The sequence below is a fragment of the Archocentrus centrarchus genome, chromosome 17 (assembly GCF_007364275.1).
Source record: "Archocentrus centrarchus isolate MPI-CPG fArcCen1 chromosome 17, fArcCen1, whole genome shotgun sequence".
NCBI lineage: Eukaryota > Metazoa > Chordata > Actinopteri > Cichliformes > Cichlidae > Archocentrus > Archocentrus centrarchus.
The window spans coordinates 9849100-9869700 of NC_044362.1; the positions used below are offsets into that span (position 1 = coordinate 9849100).

Genomic DNA, 20601 nt, shown 5'->3' on the forward strand with positions numbered 1-20601 from the left:
ACATACAGTACAAGTAAATCTGAAGGTCACAAAAAAAAATTTAATTTGCAGCAAATATAAAATTTGCAGGACTGTGTGAAAGCTAGAAGTGGTTTGTGTACAGTATATGACATACTTTTTAATAGTTTTTTGTATAACGCTAAGCTAACCTGTTGCTGGTATTTACCAGCCGGTACTGATATTCATCTACCTCTCAGCAAGAAAGTATTCTGTTTAGAGAAAAACAGAAGGATGGGGCCTGGCAAAAAGCTAGAAATAGGCACGTCTATAGGGAAAATGACAGGTGCAGAAATTGGCCATGTGGTCAAAAATATCTTATGAGATAAATAAAGCAAGGGAGGGATAAAGAGACATGCAAGAGATAAGAGGAATAGAGCCAGTCAAATGAAAATTAAAGTCCTCTTCATGCTTAACAGTTGCTTGTGCAAAAAATACTGCAGACCAGTTTGCAGAGTGCCTGTCTCAGTCTGAAATACCATTGTGCTGCTTTTGAGTTGGAGCTTAGTGTGAGTAAGCATCTCGTTATCTCACTTATGCAGCCAGCTCCATTGGATTAAAACAACTGTGAACTGGTCCGGGTGCCTAGAATGCACTAATGTAAAATGCAACACATCTCCAGCTGTGCGTGTGTGTGTGTGTGTGTGTGTGTGTGTGTGTGTGTGTGTGTGTGTGTGTGCACGCGTGTGCCTGTTCACATGTGTGCAGCAGTCTCCACAGTGCACATGTGCCTATTGGCTTTACAGGTTTTTTTGACTTAGAAGCTAATTGGACACCGACTAGCCTTCTACACCCACAGAGCAAGAGAGGAAGAAAACACATTCAAAGAGAAGAAGAGGAGGAGAGGAGACGTCTAACAAGACAAAACAAAAGGAAAAAAAAAACAAAAACCACTTCTCCAGGCAGAACTGTGATGCACAAAAGGACACACCATCTCCTCTCAAATGACCTTTTATTGCTGGGGAAGGATACAGAGTTGGCAGGCCTCTGAGCCTGTGTGGAAATACAGTGTGTAACAGCAGTAGGACCATCCTCTTCTTTGCCAAGTGGAGGCAGGGGTTTACTCTTTACCATCAATCAATAGCCGCTTTCCCAGGGGAGGGCTAAGTAGAGCCTGTCAATATCATCTCCAATAGAAAATATATTGTATATAACAGAAAAATCCTCCCAAAAAATTACACTATTTTGCAATGAATCCCAGCCAACAAATAATTTGTATTGATAATGTACTGAGATCACAATGGAGAAAATGGGGGAGCCAGACTAGTGAAAAACAGGTATTTTGCAGATCCCTTGCTCCTTGTTTCATTGTCATCAGAAATTAAGTTAAATGACAAAATATCAAAGCAAAAATATCAAAGCAAAATGGGAGTATAAAACAAGAGCACTCCACTGCATGTTTACAAATGTAAGCAAAAGAAATACATTTGACTTAATATAAGTTGTAGCATTTTCTTTACAGGCCCAGAGCATGTCCTAGATTAGCACAGTTATATGGGAGGTTGTATTCAGATGACATTAATCGCCCATATGCAGCAGTGATTAATGATGAAAGTCTCACGCAACAACTGAAACACTGACACCAGATTTCCACCCTTCCATGGAAATATTTCCCTCATCCCCAAGTTTAGCGTGTCATTCCACTGTTCCATAACTAAAGAATTATTTTCCTATTTTATCTGCGTGTGTGCATGACTGTATGTAAGTGAGCATGTTTATAAGTAGATGTGTCAGAGGGCTATTACGGTCAGTTAGAGCCAGTCTTACTTGATGCCACATCTCCCGTCTGCAGGCATTTTACATTGGCCTGTTTGCCTACAGCTCAGTGGTTGCACACAATGCTGCAAAAATGTGAGCAGGAAACAGGGCTGCGGGAGCTTCTGCGTCCAGTAGCTGTATGCATTTCCTTGTCTATTCACTGAATTGGCTCGCAGTCACAGCTGTAATGTGACCATATCCAGTTGGGCGCATCTCTGTCCTGGAGCACATCCTGACCACTACTTCAGCTTGGCTTTTGAATGCTGGGATACGAACATAAAAACAAGCATCTACTGGCCAGCATTACAGTTGCCTTAAATACTGCAATATTTCAAAGCCACAGTTCAGCATTCTGGGAAACATTGTCTCGCTATTTGCTGTTTTGCCAGTGGTTAGATGAGAAGATTGTTGCCACTTGTGTTTGTATGCTAATGTGATGCTACAGCCAGTTGTCCCTGAGCCCAAGCCACCAAGTGAATGTTATATTTTTGATTAAAGGAGCATTGCACACTTATTTTACACCAAAATAGCAGCTTTTAAACCCTTTGATGGTCCTTGAATAAGGAGAATCGCTTCTCTTACACTTTGAATGCCTGTTCTGGTACAACTTTAGTTACAACAGTGCCAGTTGGTGTGTACCCCTCACATACTGGCTTGTGTTGTGATGCTGTTTCTGCATAAAAGCCCAGCAGAATTTAATGCACCAGGATCCTGTAATTACCATATTTGGCAACAGAGGCCAAATATGTTTAGCAAAAGTTACATAGTGTTGCTTTAATCTGAAAAAAGAAACACTGCATGATATCCAAAACGTTGTTGTCGTATCAAAGATAAGTAATTAACTGATCTAGCCCTTTTTGAACCCACTTGAATTTTTTAGCTTTATTTTATGCCAGTTTAGTTTCCTTCCAAGAGCTGGGCTATTTGTTTTCCTCTATTTTTATACTATGCTAATGAGCTGCTGGCTTTTCATCAGATAGACAACGGAAAGCTATCTACCTATTTTACTATCAGAAAGAAAGAAAATTATAACAATTATGTTTGTGATGTAAAATGACACTGTTGTGCTCACTGTCAGTACCAAAGTGTTAATAAGAGTTGTTCTACCCTGAGGAGAACAAATGCTTTTGTCTCTGTGTGCTTAAGCACATTCATACATGCACCTAAATATGGGTTGACTGTAAAGCATGGGGGGGTGCAGAATGTTCCATTTCACTTCATCCACTTAAATATAATTGAAATTCAGCTTATTCACCTGCTGTGCAATAGACGGCTATTTTCTTTCAAAACCTCACCTTGTGTGAGCGAACAGCAGCTGCAGCATGTACGTTTGCATTAGGAAAGGGAGATGTGGGTTTTCCTTGTCATTTCATGTGTGTCACTATGCTGACATGAATTGGGGCAACCAGCTATCCTATTTCCAGTCTGCACCCTCACCCTTGCCTGTGGCATCACATGGCCTAATCACTAAGCTGCAGCGGAATCTAACAGTCTCACAGTCAAAATAATTGAGTTTATGCATGTATGAATATATAAGAGTTTAGCACGCAGACCTGACTAGACATGCACATTATGTAACGCATTACTGACAGAACCCATGCAAATATTACACCCAAAGCCGTGGAAGCACTCAGGAGCGGAGGGTTGAAATGTTCGCAGGCATCTGCTTAAGTAGGCAGCTTACAAGTTCCATTATGTTTTGATTGGTACATGCATAGTTATATATATACTAGTATGAGTCAGGCTATATATATATATATATATATATATATATATATATATATATTTATATAAAGGGAAAACAAGCAACAAAAAAATAAAATCTTTTCTGGGTGTCATATATGTGGTTTTACTTGCTCTCTTCTTTTACTAACACCAAATTTATGCAAAGAGTGCAACAGGGAACCCTTCATGTTTTTACAGCGAACACTGCCTGCTGTAACAAAGGTCCTATAACAGTGAAAAATACAATCCCTGTGACACCGCCACTCAAGCATCCATAAATAACATGTTAATACTGAATGTTCTGCTATTATTATGCTTTCATTTCATCAGATAAAACACTACTGTTGTTTTTTTGTTGGTTTTTTTTTTTGCTTTTTTCCTTTTTGGGCCAATCCCAACAATGTGTGACTGCAGGTGCCAGTAAATGTGTGAAAAAAGGTTTCTCACTAGTAGCTGCAGATCGCATTACAGGTATGCATCAGATCGTCCAAATTCCAGCTCATAAAAACGGCTTTGCTTTCACATCTTTTAGTGCACAAATTCTGCCGTGTCAGGCTGACTTTGACTTTACCAGAGCACCAAAGCTAGCAGGTAGATGTAATTCAGATTTTTATTTATTTATTTATTGTTAAACTGTCATCCATGAAATCTTTTTTTCTACTTTGAGATGTCATACATGTTAGAGCGACTTAAACGTGGATACAGCCAAACATCTGACTCTAAACACTGAAGAACTGCAGAACTGGGAAATGCAGCCGGTCTGATCCTTTTCATGTCCCTCAGAAACTTTTATTTTTGTCTTTTATAATTGAATCATTCTGGGACATAGCTGGTTGTACAGAAACAGGACACATACAGATGGGCAGCCTGATTTCTCTGTTCAAACAAGGATTTTTCCCCCCTCCTGATTATTTCTAAATTAATATTCATGTCAGGGTCAATGGAGTGCAATACCAGATAACTATTAAAAATATGTAAGGATTGTGACATGGCAAATTGGAACATATTGAAATCTGAAGCACATCAAATGTTCATTTTGGCCTTAAATAATTCTGTGGTTTTTTTGTTTTTGTTTTTTTTGTTTTTTTTTTGTGGGGGGGGGTTCTGGCAGGATTTGCTGTCTTATTAGCAATAAATAGTATTAAAAAATTAATTCACTTACCAACTAATTAAAATAATGAAATGATCACAAATAGGATATTTTGTGTGTTACAGTAAACCCTATTTCATTCTTTAATGAACATATACATACCCTGTAAGGCTTTCTGGTGCATTAACAGTGCATGCAGAAGTAGATAGGACACTGCACTCAAACCCAACAGAGAGAGGCTGAAGTAAAAATCTCCTGTTTACTTGCCATCCAGTGGGGCCCACTGCCAAAACAGATCTCAGCAGTTGGCACATGTCAGCTCTCTCCACTTCACAAATACTGTCTAACCTCATTACAAATACCTCCACTGTAGTTTATTTCTGGGCTAATAATTGAGGGAAAGATGAACCATCAGTACAAAAACATGCCCCACCGGTGCACAGACTGACACTCTCACTGTGCAAAGTCACACATAGAGCTACATCCTGCACTCTGTTTATTCATATATACAGGCACAAATGCACTCTTTAAAAGGGTCTATATTTTATTCAAAAAAAGATTTTATGGATTTTTTGTAGCAAATGCTTTAAATCAGACATGTAAAAAGGTGGTAACACAAAATTATGGGGTTTTTGTTGTTTTTTTTTTTGAGTGGCAGGCACATTTGTACCTGCTCACCAACTATTAAGCCAGCAGATGGTTAGCCTAGCTTAGTATTAAGTCTGGAAACAGCAAATGTTTTTGTACTCTGATGGTCAGTTTGAGCAAATAGATTTTAATTTGTTTATTCTGTGATTCTAAATTGGCTGTAGGTGTGAATGTGAGCATGAATAGTTGTCTGCCTCCCTCTGCTAGCCCAGCAATAGACTGGCAACCAGTCCAGGGTGTACCCCGCCTCTCACCCTATGATGGATGGATGGATGGATATTTTGATTATGACTTAGATCTAATAGTCAGACTTTAGTTAGATGTCTGAATGAATCCACACATACTATCTTGACTGTCTTAGGTAGGATTCTTTCAATATAGATTCCTGTTATATTTAGACCTATGAATGTATAGGTGTCGGTGCTGAAGGCGCCAGCACTCAGTCTTGCTGCTGCATAGACTGTGTATAAAAGATAGATGCAACTTCTGTTTCTGAAAAATGAAGCTAATGCGAAAGTGCCTTAAACTGGATTCGTTCTAATGGCCAGTAGGGGGCAACTCCTCAGGTTGCAAAAACAAGTTCGGCTGTTTAAAAAATGATTGTAAAACAGCCCTTCAGCTCCCATTATCATTTACCTCATTAATATTTTCATAATGACTGTATGGTCTCAAATGCTAGTTTCAAGTCTTATTGAAGATGGCATTATATTCATTCTGTATATCACAATCTCCACAAAAGAAAAAGGACAATAAAGAAGGACATGCTTCAGTATGAGCTCTGATTTACGAGTGATAAATCATTGCTGTATGAGCGTGCAGTGCCCCTCCATGTCTCAGTCAGATCCAGCACTTCCCTGTCACATCTGGTTTCAGAACACTGAGATGGCGACAGCAAATGTCTGTCTTTTATTAAAAAAAAAGTCTGTGTTGTTAATTTTTCACAGTGGTCAAGATCTCTCTGTGCCCTAAACTGTATTTTTTTCCTAAAAAACAATTCAATATCAGTTTTAACTCTCACCATTATGATTTTTAATCCATCCAGCATGAAGAGAATGAGTTTTATTTTTATGATATCACTACAATGTAGTCTATAGGCCAGTCATTAAAAAGGTGAAGGCCTTTTTGGGGAAAATGCTAATGTGCACTCGTACTGAGCTGCAAATCCTCAAGCAAACGGTCAACATCTTTAATTCTGGTATCCAGTAACTGCAACAAATAACTGCAACAAAGCAACAAGAATATCTTGCGTGAATATTCAGTGAAAAATGTAGCAATAAAAAAGACAAACTGATTTGGAAAAAGAGGGGGGGGGGGGGGGGGGGGGGGGGAAGCAACCACAGTCACAAAAAACACTTTCCCTACTTAATGTTCACAATATCATCAGCAAAGCACAAACTGTAAGCCATGTTTTCTCTCTCTCTGTGTCAGCTGCTGCTACTGGTGTTACTATGGTGCAGGTCGCAGTTCACAGGTAACCTGGGGGTAGCTTACTTTTTAGCTTAAAAATTTTCTTTGCCTTAAAATCAGTCCTTTTATTTTAAACTGATCTAAAATTGTAGACCAATCAAAAATGTCTCTGTGACCATATCCAGCTTTCATGTGGAGTTCATGAAACAGGCCAGCTGAAATGGGTTGTTTGGAGGGGGGTGGGTGGGGGGGGCAAGGGTGGGCGTTTTGTATTCTAACATAAATTAACAAAATATGTAGTCATAAATTTGCATATATAATCTATGTGTTACCCAAGCACTGGGGACCTCCACTACGGCGACCACGACGTGTGTTACAGCACGTGGAAGCCCGCTAAAAATGATAGAAACACATTCTGTACTCCATTCTTTTTCAGATCTGAGCCTTTTATAAGGACCCAGTTTCATTAGACTTCTCAGGCAGTCACGGAAGCTGAAAGGAGGCACTGTGGGAATCCATGGCGAATGGGGTGGGATTTTGTTTTAAACAGTATGTGAGGTTTTTAAATTCCCATTGTCATGGCCGTTCCTGTCGCGGCCTGTCTCATCGCTTTCTTCCTCGTCGTCCATCTCGAGCTGCTCGTCTTTCTTCTTGATGTAGCGCTCATAGAGCACCATGATGACACCCATCAGCCAGGCCGACACTGTGCCAGCGGCAAAGATGACAAAGCCGATGACAACAAAGAAAAGGTAGTCCCAGGAGCCCAGTGTCTGATGACATAATGTCCGCAGCTGGATGCCCACCTCCCCAAGACGACGGCCCTGTGTGTCAGCAGGTGAGCCACACACCGTCTGGCCCTCATCTGTCACACAAAAGCATACCGAGAAGGAACAACGAGGATTAATCATAGGACAGACCAGCATATCAGCATATATATATATATATATATATATATATATATATATATATATATATATATATATATATATATATATATATATATGTTTTTTTTTGGATTGTAAGAAATGAATCTTGAACACTGAAATGCAGGAAAGCAAAGATCCTCTTTTCTTCTTTCCTTTTCTTTCTTTCAAATATCAAAACAAAAGGTTGTTGGTGCAGCAACAACACCATAAACAGATCACAGCTGTCCTGTAGTGGCACCAATAAATCAGGATAAACTGGTTTTAAATCAAGAATTCTCTATAGGATTAAATATTTGTAACTAAATACTCACGTACAGCAGACACACAGTATGTAAAACCTTTCCATCTAATTAGCATATGATTTAAAGGATCCTTTGATGTGTGAGTTGCGACATAATGCAAAGTACTTCAGCAAGGATGAAATAGTACATGTGGCATTAAAAGAGCATCCTTTTGAATAATTCAAGCATGTTAGTTCAATTTGTTTTGCTCAACATTTGTAAATGGCAGCATCCTGAGACGAGGATATCTGCAACTCATTCACATTCACACAGCTAAAAAAAAAAAAAAGCAGCAGAAATAAAAGGCAGAAAAATTGATCAAAACAACGCTGCTGTTTATATCAGAAAACTACAAAGCTTCCTGCCCTCCACAGTAGTCTGCTGTTGGTGCAGCATTACATTAACAATAAAAAATTATGGATGAATTATTCAAATTCCTTTTCCCTGCACGGGATTAGAGAGTGACTTGAGCCTTTGTGTCTGCTTGAAACCAGAGATAAAAAGGGTTCTCATCACCAGGCTGTGGATATGACTGAACTACAGTCCTAAGACCTTGCTGAAATCATATATCCTAACACAATATTGAGTCACTTCTTTTTCAGAAAACTGGATGGACGCACAGTAATTTTAAAGGCCTCAAAGCCAAAGTTAAACACACCACATGATGGTTTTGAGCACTGCAGCAGCTCACAAGAGAGGCACGTTTTTTTTTTCTTTTTTTTTTAGAAAATAACCCTGAAAGCTGGTTGAGTCTTTTGTTACTGTGAGCATAAAAAGTGCAACACAGCAGTCTGCGGCATCTCCATGAGGCCACTGTTTTTAATTGGTTTCTGTGTTTTTTCAGAGCTTTTGTACTAGGAGGAATTCCCACTGGGAGAGATAAAAAGACTTGAAAGTTTCTACACAGGGAAGAGTTTCCAGTAGCCCCATTTTCTCACCAACATCCTTAAAATACACGTTCTCTTTTTGCTATGAAATGTACACTATGGAACTCTAGCACATACAAAACCCTAACAAATACAGAAAAAAGAATATATATATATATATATATATATATATATATATAGGGATTTTCACATCCAAAATGTCAACATTTTATACATTGATACTGCACTGACTGCAGAGTTACCTCACTGCACATACTGCCAATAAATAGTGTTAGTAAATACTACATTGTATTATGTATTGTTTCATAGCTGATGACAGACAGTACATTGTGGTAGTAAAGAAAATATTTTATCTGTAGTACTGTGCAAAAATCTTGAGCCAAAATGGGAAATAGGTGCACATACATGGAAGTACAGTATACAAGTTACGTTTATTCAATGCTTGAAAGCCAGTATTTGGTATGACACCTTTATGCTTCAATAAATCCTCTCACACCCTGAACTCTCTCAGGCAGCTTTCTTGTTATTTCTTTCAGCAGTCTTCAGCAATAGTTCTTCTCCTTCTTGAAGGACATTCAAAGCTCCTCTTTGATGTTGGCTGCCTTTTGTTTCGTTCTCTGTCGAGATGATCCCACACAGCTTCAGTAATGTTGAGATCCGGGCTCTGGGAAAGCCAGTCCATGACAATCTTTTGCTGTTGGACAGATGCCCTCTAATTTGACTCTAGAATACTTTGGTATATAGAGGAGTTCCTGGTAAACTCAAAGACTGCAAGGTGTCCACATCCTGTGACTGCAAAAGAAACTCAAATCATCAGCCCTCCACCACCGTGCTTGACAGTTTTTATGAGGCGCTGCTATATTTGGTTTTCACCAAACCTGGTGTTGCACTTTAAGGTCAAACATCTCCACTATGGTCTTGTCTGTCCAAAGGACATTGTTCCAGAAATCTTGTGGTTTGTTCAGATGCAGCAATGCAAACCTAAGCCATGTTCTTTTAGAGACGAGAGGATTTCTCCTGGAAACCCTTCCAAACAAGCCATACTTGTTCAGTTTTTTCTAACGGTACCATCATGAACTTTAACATTTTAACACGCTAACTGAGGCCTGTAGAATCTGAGATGTAGCTCCTGTGTTTGAGTGGTCTGAACTTGGGATGAATTTGCTGTGATCCACTCCTGGGAAGATTGACAGCTGTCTTGAATATTTTCCGCTTGTGAAAAATCTTTCTTACTGTGTAATGTTGGACTTTAAATTGTTTGGAAATGGCCTTATAACCCGTTCCAGACTGCTGGCTGCAACATCAATTGCTTCTTTAAGGTCACTGCTGATGTCTTCCCTCCTTGGCACCTGAATGATCCGGACCAGCAAACTGCAAAAACTTCTGCTTTTATAGAGGAGCTCACGCTGATGATCACTTAATAAAGTTCATTTCATTATCAGCACCTGGCTGCTACTTAACCTCTTAATTTCTATGGAAGTGGTGAGGGTGTACTTAGTTTTTCACACACTGCTTCTGCATTTTGGCTTAATTTTTGTTAAATAAATAATGACACAGTGTAATAGGTCACGTGTTGTTCTTCAGTTGAGGTTGTATTTATCAAATTTTAAGACCAATTAAGATTATTTTTTTATTATTAAGGTATTACCTAAGATGGATTGGCTGTTTATTTATGTATTACTTTTAGCAATTGTACTTGTTCATCATCATATTTATATATGTCAGATGTATTTCTTACTTTTCGCTCCTTCATCATTTACCCTGCATATTCATTTATTCACACTAATTCACCGCTTTATTAATCACTTCTATCTCATTTTCATATCAACTGCTTAATTATCATTTTGCGTAATTGTTTCAAATGTTCCCACTCAATTACTATCAGCTGTTTCAACCTATTTCACTCGCTCAGTGGGAACACACATAAAAACAGGCTCAGGTTGGTGGGAGGTGTGATTTGACAGAGGGTGACAGGGATCATACTGTTGCTTTCAATCAAATTACTTGACAATTCCATTTCACAGGGTGACTGAAATGTAAGCTTTCCTAATATTTTATTCATTCTATGTTGAAATCTCTGCTCTCACTCTCAGCGAAGCTCTTATGTGGCTCAAAGATCAAAAAATGAGCATGCAGCTGAAGAACACGAGGATGCTCTGCTTCTCTAAGCTTTATAGCAGGGAAAATTCAAAGTGGGCTCTGATCCTCTCAGAGGCTGCTGCTTCTCACTGCTCACACAATATGCTGCTCAATTCCGACACCCCTCCATGCAGACACAAACATGTACAGTGTGCACTCCCTCTTAACATACTGTACATGTATGCGCCTGCAAGAGATTTAAGTTTCCAATCTTCTGAGTCTGCTACCGGTTGTGGATGTACGTGTGTGTGTGTGTGTGTGGGGGGGGGGGGGGGGGGGGGGGGGGGAGATGACAGCTAGGAAGGAAACCCTTATGGCTTCACCCCCAATACCCCTAAAGGGTCTGACATCAAAGGAGAGGGCTTTCCCTCTCTCCTTCCCCCATCCACACTGCTCTATTTCTAGACGCTCTGCTTATATAACAGCTGAGAGAGTGCTAATCTAGCCAGGAAGGCGAGACAGAGGAGAATCTGTTGGTTCCTTCCTGAGGCTTTATTTCTTTCGTTTGCTCTCTCTCTTTCTCTCTCTCCCTGTCTCTCGCTTGGGCTTGATGCATTTCCTAAACCGAGGAGACAAGCAAGCCGTGTTGCATGAACCAGGTGAGATCCAGACGAGAGACAACAAGGCTCCGGAGCCAGGGCTTGCAGCTGAAAAACAACTGTCTCTAAAATGTTTGTCTGTCCAGCCAGAAACACCTCACCTCACCCCCCGCAACACAAGTGTGTTTTGTCCGTGTTTAAATGTCTCAGTGAACAAATCAGTCAATGTGTAATCTGCGCTAGTGTGTCAGTTTCTGTAGTGTTTACCAAAGACTGTGTGTAGATGTTTGTATCCATGTGTCCGCCTTCTCTCTCACTGGCAGCTGTCACTGGAAGAGGCTCAACTCCAAATTATGCTAGACAAAAGGCAACGAGAGGCAGAAAAATAGGACAGCTCTTGCAGGACTCGCTTTGGAATCAGTCTAAGCTTCACAGGGAGCATGATGAACTATAGTGTGTGTGTGTGTGTGTGTGTGTGGGAGAGGGAGGGATGCCTTTTTAGTAAGTGTGGCCGTCGTATTATAGCTATGGTGTCAGAATTGCGCCTGGCTTCTTGCACAGTAAGTCACAGTATAAATAGCAGCTGCCCTTTTGCATAGTGACACACCAATGCATGAGCATAATAACTCAAATCTCAGACACATTTACCAGCTGGACAGCAATAAAACAAAGGGGATCGATATTTGATGGTGCAAGTATGATCTATTTATCACGACTATGGATTGATTAGTTATTTTGAGATTTAAAATAATGACACCTTGTTTCCTTCATAACTGCAGAAAGCAGAGCGGTATTGATGAATAAAAGTCACCAGAAGACAAAGTAGGTGGATCCCTGCATACAATCTTCTTTCACCCTCTTTGTTATTTGATAGTCTGATTGCTGCCACGCTCCACTGCTGTCACCTGCGTCTCATCCCACTGAAAGCTGAGAAAGGAGCGAGCTTAGTAAACTAATAGCACATGTGGTGTGCACAGATACCATGTTTTTTTTTTCATATACACTGTACTTTACCATTAATAATGATGGACCTGTGGGAGATGACAGGAATATTTTCTGTTGCGTGTGCTCTGAGATGCAGACATGACAGGGAGTGACATGGTGTGAGGGAAATCCAGTAGCTAAGCCTCTGCGTGTGCTTGAAAAGACACTGAGTCATTCTTTTCTTGAGGGAGTCAAAAAGAAAGACATTTGCTGCCATTTTGCTATCATGTTTGAACATGTTTTTTGTCAAAGAATAAGTACTTTAATTGTGTACAGTTGTGAATAAAGAAAAACATCACAGCTGATGAATTGTCACTTTGCAGGAGGACACCAAGGCTGGATTACCCAACCAACCAGGCAAAGTTGGTAACAACTCCAGACACACAGATTTCCAGGACCCCTGAAACTCTACTGTTTGGTTCTACTGTTTGAAATAGCCAGTAACTAAGTCCATATGAGTACCACCAAAGCATTTTATCAAATTACCTTCAGATTACATTTGACAGAGAATGTGAAGAAAGAGAAATCAATGGGGGCTCAGCAGCTTTTTAAATTTTTTTTTTACCCAGAACCATATAATAGGTTAAACTATAGCTGTATGAAATAACAGTAAAAATGATCTTAACCTAAAACAGAATTAGTTGCAGTTGCTGTGACTTATATGGGAGAGTCACCGTGATTTTTCAGCTAAAGTTGCTTTCTTATTTCTAAGGTGCTTCTTATCAACATTAAATAAAGCTGGTTTTATTGTATGAAATGTGTTGCACAGACACTTTGTTCATCTTTTCAGTGGATATCGTCTGTTTCTGAAAGAACCAGCAAAAGGCCAATTTATGTAACTGAGGATTATCTAACAATTAATTGGACTAACAGTTTTTGTGTATGACTGGATCTCTGGGGCCTTTTCACGTCTTACCAAAGCAAAAGTGACATTCTTTGCTGATTCGCTAGAAAATAGAGTAGATAACTGACAAGACCTTGAAACTTGAAGCCCTCAAGATGGACCCACAAGCAGAGGTCCTCGTTGTCGCATTCGCAGCTCCAGGGGTTCCCACTGAGCCCCACAGAGCGCAGGGCGGGCAGCCCAATCAGAGAGGTGAGGTTGAAGACCGTCAGGTTGTTTCGGCTCACATCAAGCACCTGAAGGGCCGCGTTCTCCGCAAAAGCATCCGGGTGAATTTCGGAGAGTCCTGGGTTGTCCGTCATTCTCAGCATCACCAAGCTCGCCAAGGGGCCGAACGTCCTGTCCTCGATCCGGGTCAAGGTGTTGAAGGAGAGGTCCAAGTAGGCCAGCTTGCGTAGATTCCCAAATGTGGACTCAGAAATCTCCGTCAAAGAGTTATTGCTGCAGTCCAAGTACACCAGGTCGGAGAGGTAGTTGAGCGTGAGAGGCGGCAGCTCCGCGATACGGTTGTTGGAGATGATAAGCTGCCGCGTGGCCAGCGGCAAGTTGACTGGGAAGGTGGTCAGGTGCTGCCCAGCGCACTGGACTACAAGCTGGTCATCACACACGCACCTGTCTGGGCAGCCGGTGGAGAGCACCGGGGATGAGATGACCCCTGTAGTGAGGAGGAGTAGAACTATAAGTCGCAAGGGTTGCGCGCTTGGCTGCGGGGCAAGACGCATGACACCGCCGAGGGCTTCATCAACCCTGTTTGGACAGAGTCAGTCGCAGTTACATTCTTCATTGATACATCCTCACCGTGCAAGCTGTTTGTCCCAGAAATGATCTCCACCGAGGTCAAACCTAAACGTGCCCGTGGCAACCTCTTGCGCGTAATGTCTCAGTTCATCCTGTCTGTTGGTTTTGGATCCGACGCGCATCCGCTGTGCTGGACTTGACAGCCAGATGCCCTCATGCTGTTTCACATTTCATTGATTTATTGAGTGTATTTTGCTGACAGCTGTTCGCACATTGTAAAAGCTCACACCGTCCTTTGATGCTGCGCTGCTCGCGATGGTCGCGGTCAGTCGTTCCGTTACATGTTTGCCATCCTCTCTCTTTCCGAAACGGAATCCAAATAAGGGGGCGCACTGAAATGCGCGGAGGGAAGGGGGGTGGGGGTGGGGGGTGAGCTGCGGAGTGATCTCACGCTTGGGAGTGAGCTGGAGCGTGAGTGGAAGGTCTGAGCAGTGGAGGTAATGCAAGACTAACATTAAATATTGAAGCCTGCAAAGTATAATCCGTGCACAGTTGACACCTAGTGTAAGGTGACCTATACTGCTTCAGCTGCTGGCACAGGAGCAGTGATTACATCTTCACATGCCACAGGAGGGTTTGTGTGTAAAAGCTGCATTTATATAAGAGAGTGTGTATGGAAAGATCTGTTTGTTGACATGATAGTGTGCCTACTTTTCATCAGCCTGTCTCAGGTATGCATAAGAGGAACAGGGATCAGGTGCACCTGGATGTCATCTCGTGGGTTTCCACTGTATGTGGGGTCACTGACAACAGTGTCAGTGTTAGTGACTGTCACAGAGGGAGCCAACCCACCCAAATGAAACTTTCCCCAGTATACAGCCAGCAGATGATGGGCTGAGATGAGAATGTACTAGGTGGTCTCAGGCAGCAGTTGTTTTTCCTCCTCTCTCTCTAGTCTCAGTATGAGCCCTGTCTCTATTCTTGGTTCTCTGTGTAGGTGTTGAAGTGCTGAATCAGACTCAGCATGATGGAGGAGGAGGAGGAGGACAGATGTGCCGCTGACAGTCCGTGAAAGGAACTACCCCAAACCGACAGTCAGCAACCTGCTGAAAGCTGACCACTCACGCACATCAACAAAACAAAGTGGAAGCCTTTTACCCTGCGTTGGTGTGTCAGAGCAGGAGGCCTATGTATAACCTAATGCTTTTTCACGCTTGCCATCCATGTGGACTGAACTTAATCCACACAGCTGTTTCCGTGTCAAGGATATTTAGTGACTTTATGAGGACATCTAGTGACGAATACTTGGTAATGTTTCCTAGAGACAGCCCCCATGTAATGATCTTTGTATACACTATTTTTGTAGGTGTAATTTCTAACTATTGCATGAGGCCCTTTTTTAATAGCTGTTTACATTAATCTACTCTACTTATGATCATACAGGAAGCACAAATGTATAATAAACTGGACCCCAGCCATAATTCAGCCAGTTCAGTCAAACATTGTGCAAACTCAGAGTTAAATTCTTGACAAAATCCCAAAGCTTCCAAATATGAATTTGGGGGAATATGCATAAAATGAAGGATAGGAAATAAGAGGGAATGCTGTGGCCACAGAAACATAAAGTCTTGAGGCATTAAGAACCTTGAGAACTTAAAAAAAAAATCTAATCATCTCATATATCAGAAACCATTATTTTTAAAGCACATTCCAAGTTTGGGTGTTCCTCACCTGGTACCCGGACTTCAAAATACAGGCTTCACATTATTCCTGAAAAAGTATAATCTCTGCCATACCTTCATATGTGCTCTTACATATCCCTTTGGCTTCATTTGTTTTCTTGGAATCTTCAGCGTGTACAGTCATGCACATTACATGCCTATCTTACTCTTTGTTTTACCTACAATATGTATTTCACCATCTACAGTGACATAGCAGAAAAGTACAAAACATTGGAAGAAGGAGCTGCAGCTTAAAGCTGTTTTTGTAATCCTTTCAATTTGGTCTAGCTGGAAGAACCCCCCTATTTATCTTTAGTTAATCTACACTGTTGAACCTGTTTCTGTTGTAAGAACTGACAAGTGGGTTCATCTATTTTGAGTGTTCCTTCATTACAGGTCATACAAAGACGGATAAACATTCATTAGAACATCTAATTATAGTTAAACTGGCATCTTATCATAACAGCAATATCTATAAAGATTTTACAAATCAGTCCCTTGCCGAATGTATCGAGGATACTGGCCTGGGACCTCTTCTTTCCATCATTTACATGCTGCCTTGGTTAGATTATCTGCCATCATAGGCTGTATCTCAGGCACCAAGCCCTCAGTTCCCTCTTTCCTTTGTTGACTGCCTGGATGACATCAAAATCTAGATGTAAACCAACTTTCTCAAACTGAACAACAATAAAACTGAAGTCTTGCTGTGGCTCCCATGTCACTGCTCCTGAAAGTGGCTGACCTTCATCTTAATGTAGATGGATGCTTCATCTCACAACTTCAGAAGTCAGCAACCTGTGTGTCATCCAGGACTTCACCCTTTCATTCTCATCACAGATCGGAGCCATCACTAAATCTGCCTTCTACAACCTAAAGAACATCTCCAGACTACAGCCTTTACTCTCAGACTCTACAGCCCTCATTCATGTCTTCATCACCTCCCGCATTGGCTATTTCAATGGTGTCCTGTTTGGTCTACCTAACAAACCCCTGTACAAGCTGCAGTATGTTCAGAACTCAGAGTTCTAACCCATACCAAGTCCTCGCAACACATCGCCATGCCCCAATGCAGCTCCACTGGCTCACGGTCAAGTCATCTACAAATCCCTACATGCCTTTGCTCCCCAGCACTTATCTGACCTTCTTCTCCCTCCCCTACACCCATCCCAGACTTTGCGTTCCTTTGTTAAAGGCTTATTCTCCATCCCCCCTCACCAGACTGTGGTCCTTCTGGGACAGAGCCTTCTGTGCCCCCACTCTCTGGAACATGCTCCCCTTTGAGCTCCTCAATGCCCCGTCTTTGAACATTTTCAAAAAGCAGTTGAAATGTCACTTACTCACTGTGGCCTTTGGGCATTGACCTTTGTGTGTAAAGGTGTTATATAAATTATTAAATGTCCCTGACCCAATGACACCACTAAAAGTGGTCTGCATACCTCAGCATGACCTGATATTTGATACAGGAAACCTTGGTGTGTCAGATCCCTGTTCATCTCACCACAGGGTAGATTATGTGGCTGCACTCCAGCCAAAAACACCTGCTCTCTGGATCAGGTATTGGGAACTGGCTCACTGACATGGATGATATAAGGCACTTCAAACGAATGGGGCCATCATTAACTACACTGTGCTTGCACCTCTGTCTGGCATGCCAAGTGAGAATGGGATTAACTCTGCAGTAAATGTTGTCACATAAAGGGACACTGTGTTTAACATGATGACCAGAGCAAACTCTGTTTTTCAAGAGGAGGGGGCTAGCCTTATGTTATCATATCATCTTTTCTTCAAATTGTAATTTTAAATCCACTTTTTTCTTTTTTTGGAATGTGTCCTTTAAAGGAAATCACTGCTTTTCTGAGCAGAGAAGCTGTACTTTATGCTTTTCCTTTCAAAAAGATTTGGGATTTGTGAAAATTAGAAAGAAAAGTGCAAAAAGAAAAACAATTCACAAAAAGTTGAATAAATAAATAAATAAAATTCCAAGTGATGTGCATAATCAACAAATTAGTAATCACGATCCAATAAGTCAGGTACATGATTCTGCATACTGAGTACATTCACTTTGTCTCCTTTGAGGATATTTTAATGCTAAAATTTTTCTACTTTTACTTAAGGAAAATCATTGTGCTTTTACTTATGTAACAAGTCTAAATTGTTTTTGCCACTTTGCAAATCACAGCAAACCATTTTGAGGCTCTATTGCAGAGCCACTTTTCATTTATTGAGGTCTGTATTACGATATCTGCACATGCACCTGAAAATCCCTTCCAATGGTCTCTACACTACTTTTCTACATTGCATTTCTTTCTGGTCACACATTCTTATTTCCTGCCCCTACTCCGCCGTCTTGTCCTTGGTCCCTCCCTGCACCAGCCACTGAAAGAAATCCTCAAAACACTCCTATATATTTCCAATGTCATCAGGTCCTGTTAAGGCTGCGTATATTGGCCCGTAAACTGGATTAACTAGTACCTCAAGCTTTCAAAAAATAAAACAGGAAGGCAATGTTTCCCTTGTAAAACAGCCAACAGTGGAGGTGAAGTCATCTGTAAGTTACTAATAGTAAAGTCCATTCACGCTGGTCATTCCTGTTGAGGAGCAACTTATCAGTGCCTTACCTGCGGACTACTGCGCATGTCAGATCAATTTAAGAAAATGTGGAGCAGTGCTACACACAAGACTTAAAAAAAAGTCTTGTTCACGTATATAGTATTTTGCCTACATGGTCAGACTTGAGTAATTTTAGGTGGGTTAATGTGCAGCCTGTGTGGTGGTGGGAGGGGTCTTTATTTCCGCTAATATATGCTTTTTAATAATGCTTCGGCCTACGCTTCCGAATCTACAGGTAACCTTTAAACACATATTAGCTATAAAACTGTATTGGGCTATAAGCCACGCCCTCCGTAAGTGTTACGTAAGCTCGTACGCACGCGGATATATATTCAGAAGGAAACTTCAGTGTGGTTGGTGTTTTTTTTGGTGTTACAGCTGACAGCTTGGATTGCAGCTTTCAGGTACGCTGTGCTGTGTTAGTTTTTATTATTAGTTTTGATGTGCGCTTTCAAGCTTGTTCCGACGAATGATGGCGCTGCTGGTGTTTCCTCATTTGACCTTTAGTTTTTGAGACGTCCTTTCCCTGCGCCCGTGGCTATTCAGCTAACTTTCTCCTCAGGCGTTCACGATAATAATGGGGTGATTACAGAGGGTCTCTAGAGGGAGAACATTTTCTTTTATCCGAGAAAGCGCTTGTTACCATTCTTAGTAAAATAACGCTGTAAGAAGTACTTTCGAAATGAGCTACAATGCTTTTCCTCTTTTTCAGGATGGTTGTGCTTTCCAAGGAGTATGGATATGTGGTGCTGACTGGCGTTGCCAGTATGATAATGGTTACCCATCTGGCCATTAAAGTAGGCAAAGCCCGGAAGAAGTACCATGTGCACGTGAGTACTCAAAAATGGAGCCCAGTGCAGGTCACCTGTTGAAAGGTGCTGTCCTGTGTAAATAACCTTGTCATTCTTTGCAGTATCCTCAGATGTACAGCGACGACCCAGAAACTGGGAACATCTTCAACTGCATCCAGCGTGCACACCAAAACACGTAAGTATAGAGAACAATGGAATCCATACACACCGGCTTATGTCTCTCCATGCTCTCTTCATAGATAAAAGGAAAGCTGGTTAACATTAACATGCTTTTGTGACCTCCCACCAGCCTGGAGCTCTACCCCACCTTCCTTTTCTGTCTGGCTGTTGGCGGTTTTCATTCCCCTGTAAGTTTTTCTATAAGCATACCAAATAACCAGCATTTCCCAAACAAGCTGTTACAATTTATTTTTGGTAACTGCAGCACAATTTAGCAGAAAATGTTCACTTTATTTTATATTATCGTATGCAATGAGTAACCTCTGTGTCAAGTCCTGTTATATCTGAGTGCTTGTTTGTGTGGCTCTTGCAGCGTCTAGTCAGTGGACTTGGAGTTGTGTGGATTATCAGCAGAGAGGTTTATGCGCATGGCTACTCTACAGGAGGTAAAGTGTTAGGCAGTCCATGTCTGTCACTTAAAACAAACAAAACATGGTCCTAAATGTTCTTCCCATCTTAATCAGATCCTAAAAAAAGAATGAGGGGAGCTTTTGGAAATCTGGCCTTACTTGGGATGATGTTGACCACAGTCAACTTTGGGCGCCATCTGCTGGGCTGGAGGGGCCCCCCGCGGATAAGGCATTTCCATGCTGGTCCTGCACCCGGTCTCTAAGGGAAAATTTCAGCCTGGACTCACTCGGCCACTATAGTCAACCACTATACAAAGTGTAAACCATAGACTTGCAGTGTGTTCTAATCTATAACCGGCTAAGCCGGGTGTGCTAAGTGATCTGACTGGTTCTTCAGAAACTCATTTAGAATTACTGCATGTGGGGCATTCAGATTGGCACTCTATAACATGCAGGAGCTGTCAGTTTGTCTTCATATCATTTTTAGCAGCACCCTGATTTAGAAACAAAGCTCATTATATCACTTGAATTTCTAAAATAATAAAAATCACCTCCCCAGGGGAAATTAACCTTCCATGTTTGGAGTTAATGATGAAGAAATGCCTTATGTTTATGCAGTTGTGCAGCTGAAAAAGAACTTTATACACTGAGTAACTGAAAATGGTTTGTCATGTACTGGTTTTATAATTAAAAACCTCCAATCACCACTTCTACTATCCTGTTTCTTATGATACCGATGCCTTTGTTAACTGTTGGTCATAAATATCTTTCATCAGGTGTTGGCTTATATGTGGGCCTGTTAACAGTGGGAGTGGTTTTTCTTTCTGGAGTAACTGTTCAGAGTCCACCTTACTTGTCTGGACAGG

The 20601-nt window shown here is 41.2% G+C and overlaps 2 protein-coding genes across 3 annotated transcripts; one reads left to right on the plus strand and one right to left on the minus strand.

The window, feature by feature from the left end:
• Window positions 1–6890: 6890 nt before the first annotated feature.
• Window positions 6891–14408, minus strand: LOC115796337 (leucine-rich repeat-containing protein 52-like). The gene is made up of 2 exons (XM_030752685.1): window positions 13359–14408; window positions 6891–7487 (listed from the first exon to the last, which is right to left on the minus strand). Exons 1-2 carry the CDS (start codon window positions 14005–14007, stop codon window positions 7168–7170), a joined length of 969 nt encoding a protein of 322 aa, XP_030608545.1. The 5' UTR covers window positions 14008–14408; the 3' UTR covers window positions 6891–7167.
• Window positions 14409–18640: 4232 nt separating this feature from the next.
• On the plus strand, window positions 18641–20442 carry mgst3a (microsomal glutathione S-transferase 3a). Of its 2 annotated transcripts, none has more exons than XM_030752426.1 (6): window positions 18641–18758; window positions 19067–19184; window positions 19268–19341; window positions 19456–19513; window positions 19699–19771; window positions 19850–20442. In XM_030752426.1, exons 2-6 carry the CDS (start codon window positions 19068–19070, stop codon window positions 19996–19998), a joined length of 471 nt encoding a protein of 156 aa, XP_030608286.1. In that variant the 5' UTR covers window positions 18641–18758; window position 19067; the 3' UTR covers window positions 19999–20442. The 2 variants fall into 2 exon arrangements, with proteins under 2 accessions (XP_030608286.1, XP_030608285.1); XM_030752425.1 differs by lacking the exon at window positions 18641–18758 and adding an exon at window positions 18821–18936.
• The last annotated feature ends 159 nt before the right edge of the window (window positions 20443–20601 follow it).

Bases quoted from the DNA above. Each gene is read 5' to 3' on its own strand.
- LOC115796337 (XM_030752685.1), bottom strand. From the start codon at position 14,007: ATGCGTCTTGCCCCGCAGCCAAGCGCGCAACCCTTGCGACTTATAGTT. The intron at 7,488-13,358 runs GTCTTGTCAGTT...TTTGTGTGACAG, and splicing joins TGAGGGCTTCAAGTTTCAAG to ATGAGGGCCAGACGGTGTGT.
- mgst3a (XM_030752425.1), top strand. The intron at 19,342-19,455 runs GTAAGTATAGAG...ACCTCCCACCAG, and splicing joins CAGCGTGCACACCAAAACAC to CCTGGAGCTCTACCCCACCT. The intron at 19,514-19,698 runs GTAAGTTTTTCT...TGGCTCTTGCAG, and splicing joins TTGGCGGTTTTCATTCCCCT to CGTCTAGTCAGTGGACTTGG.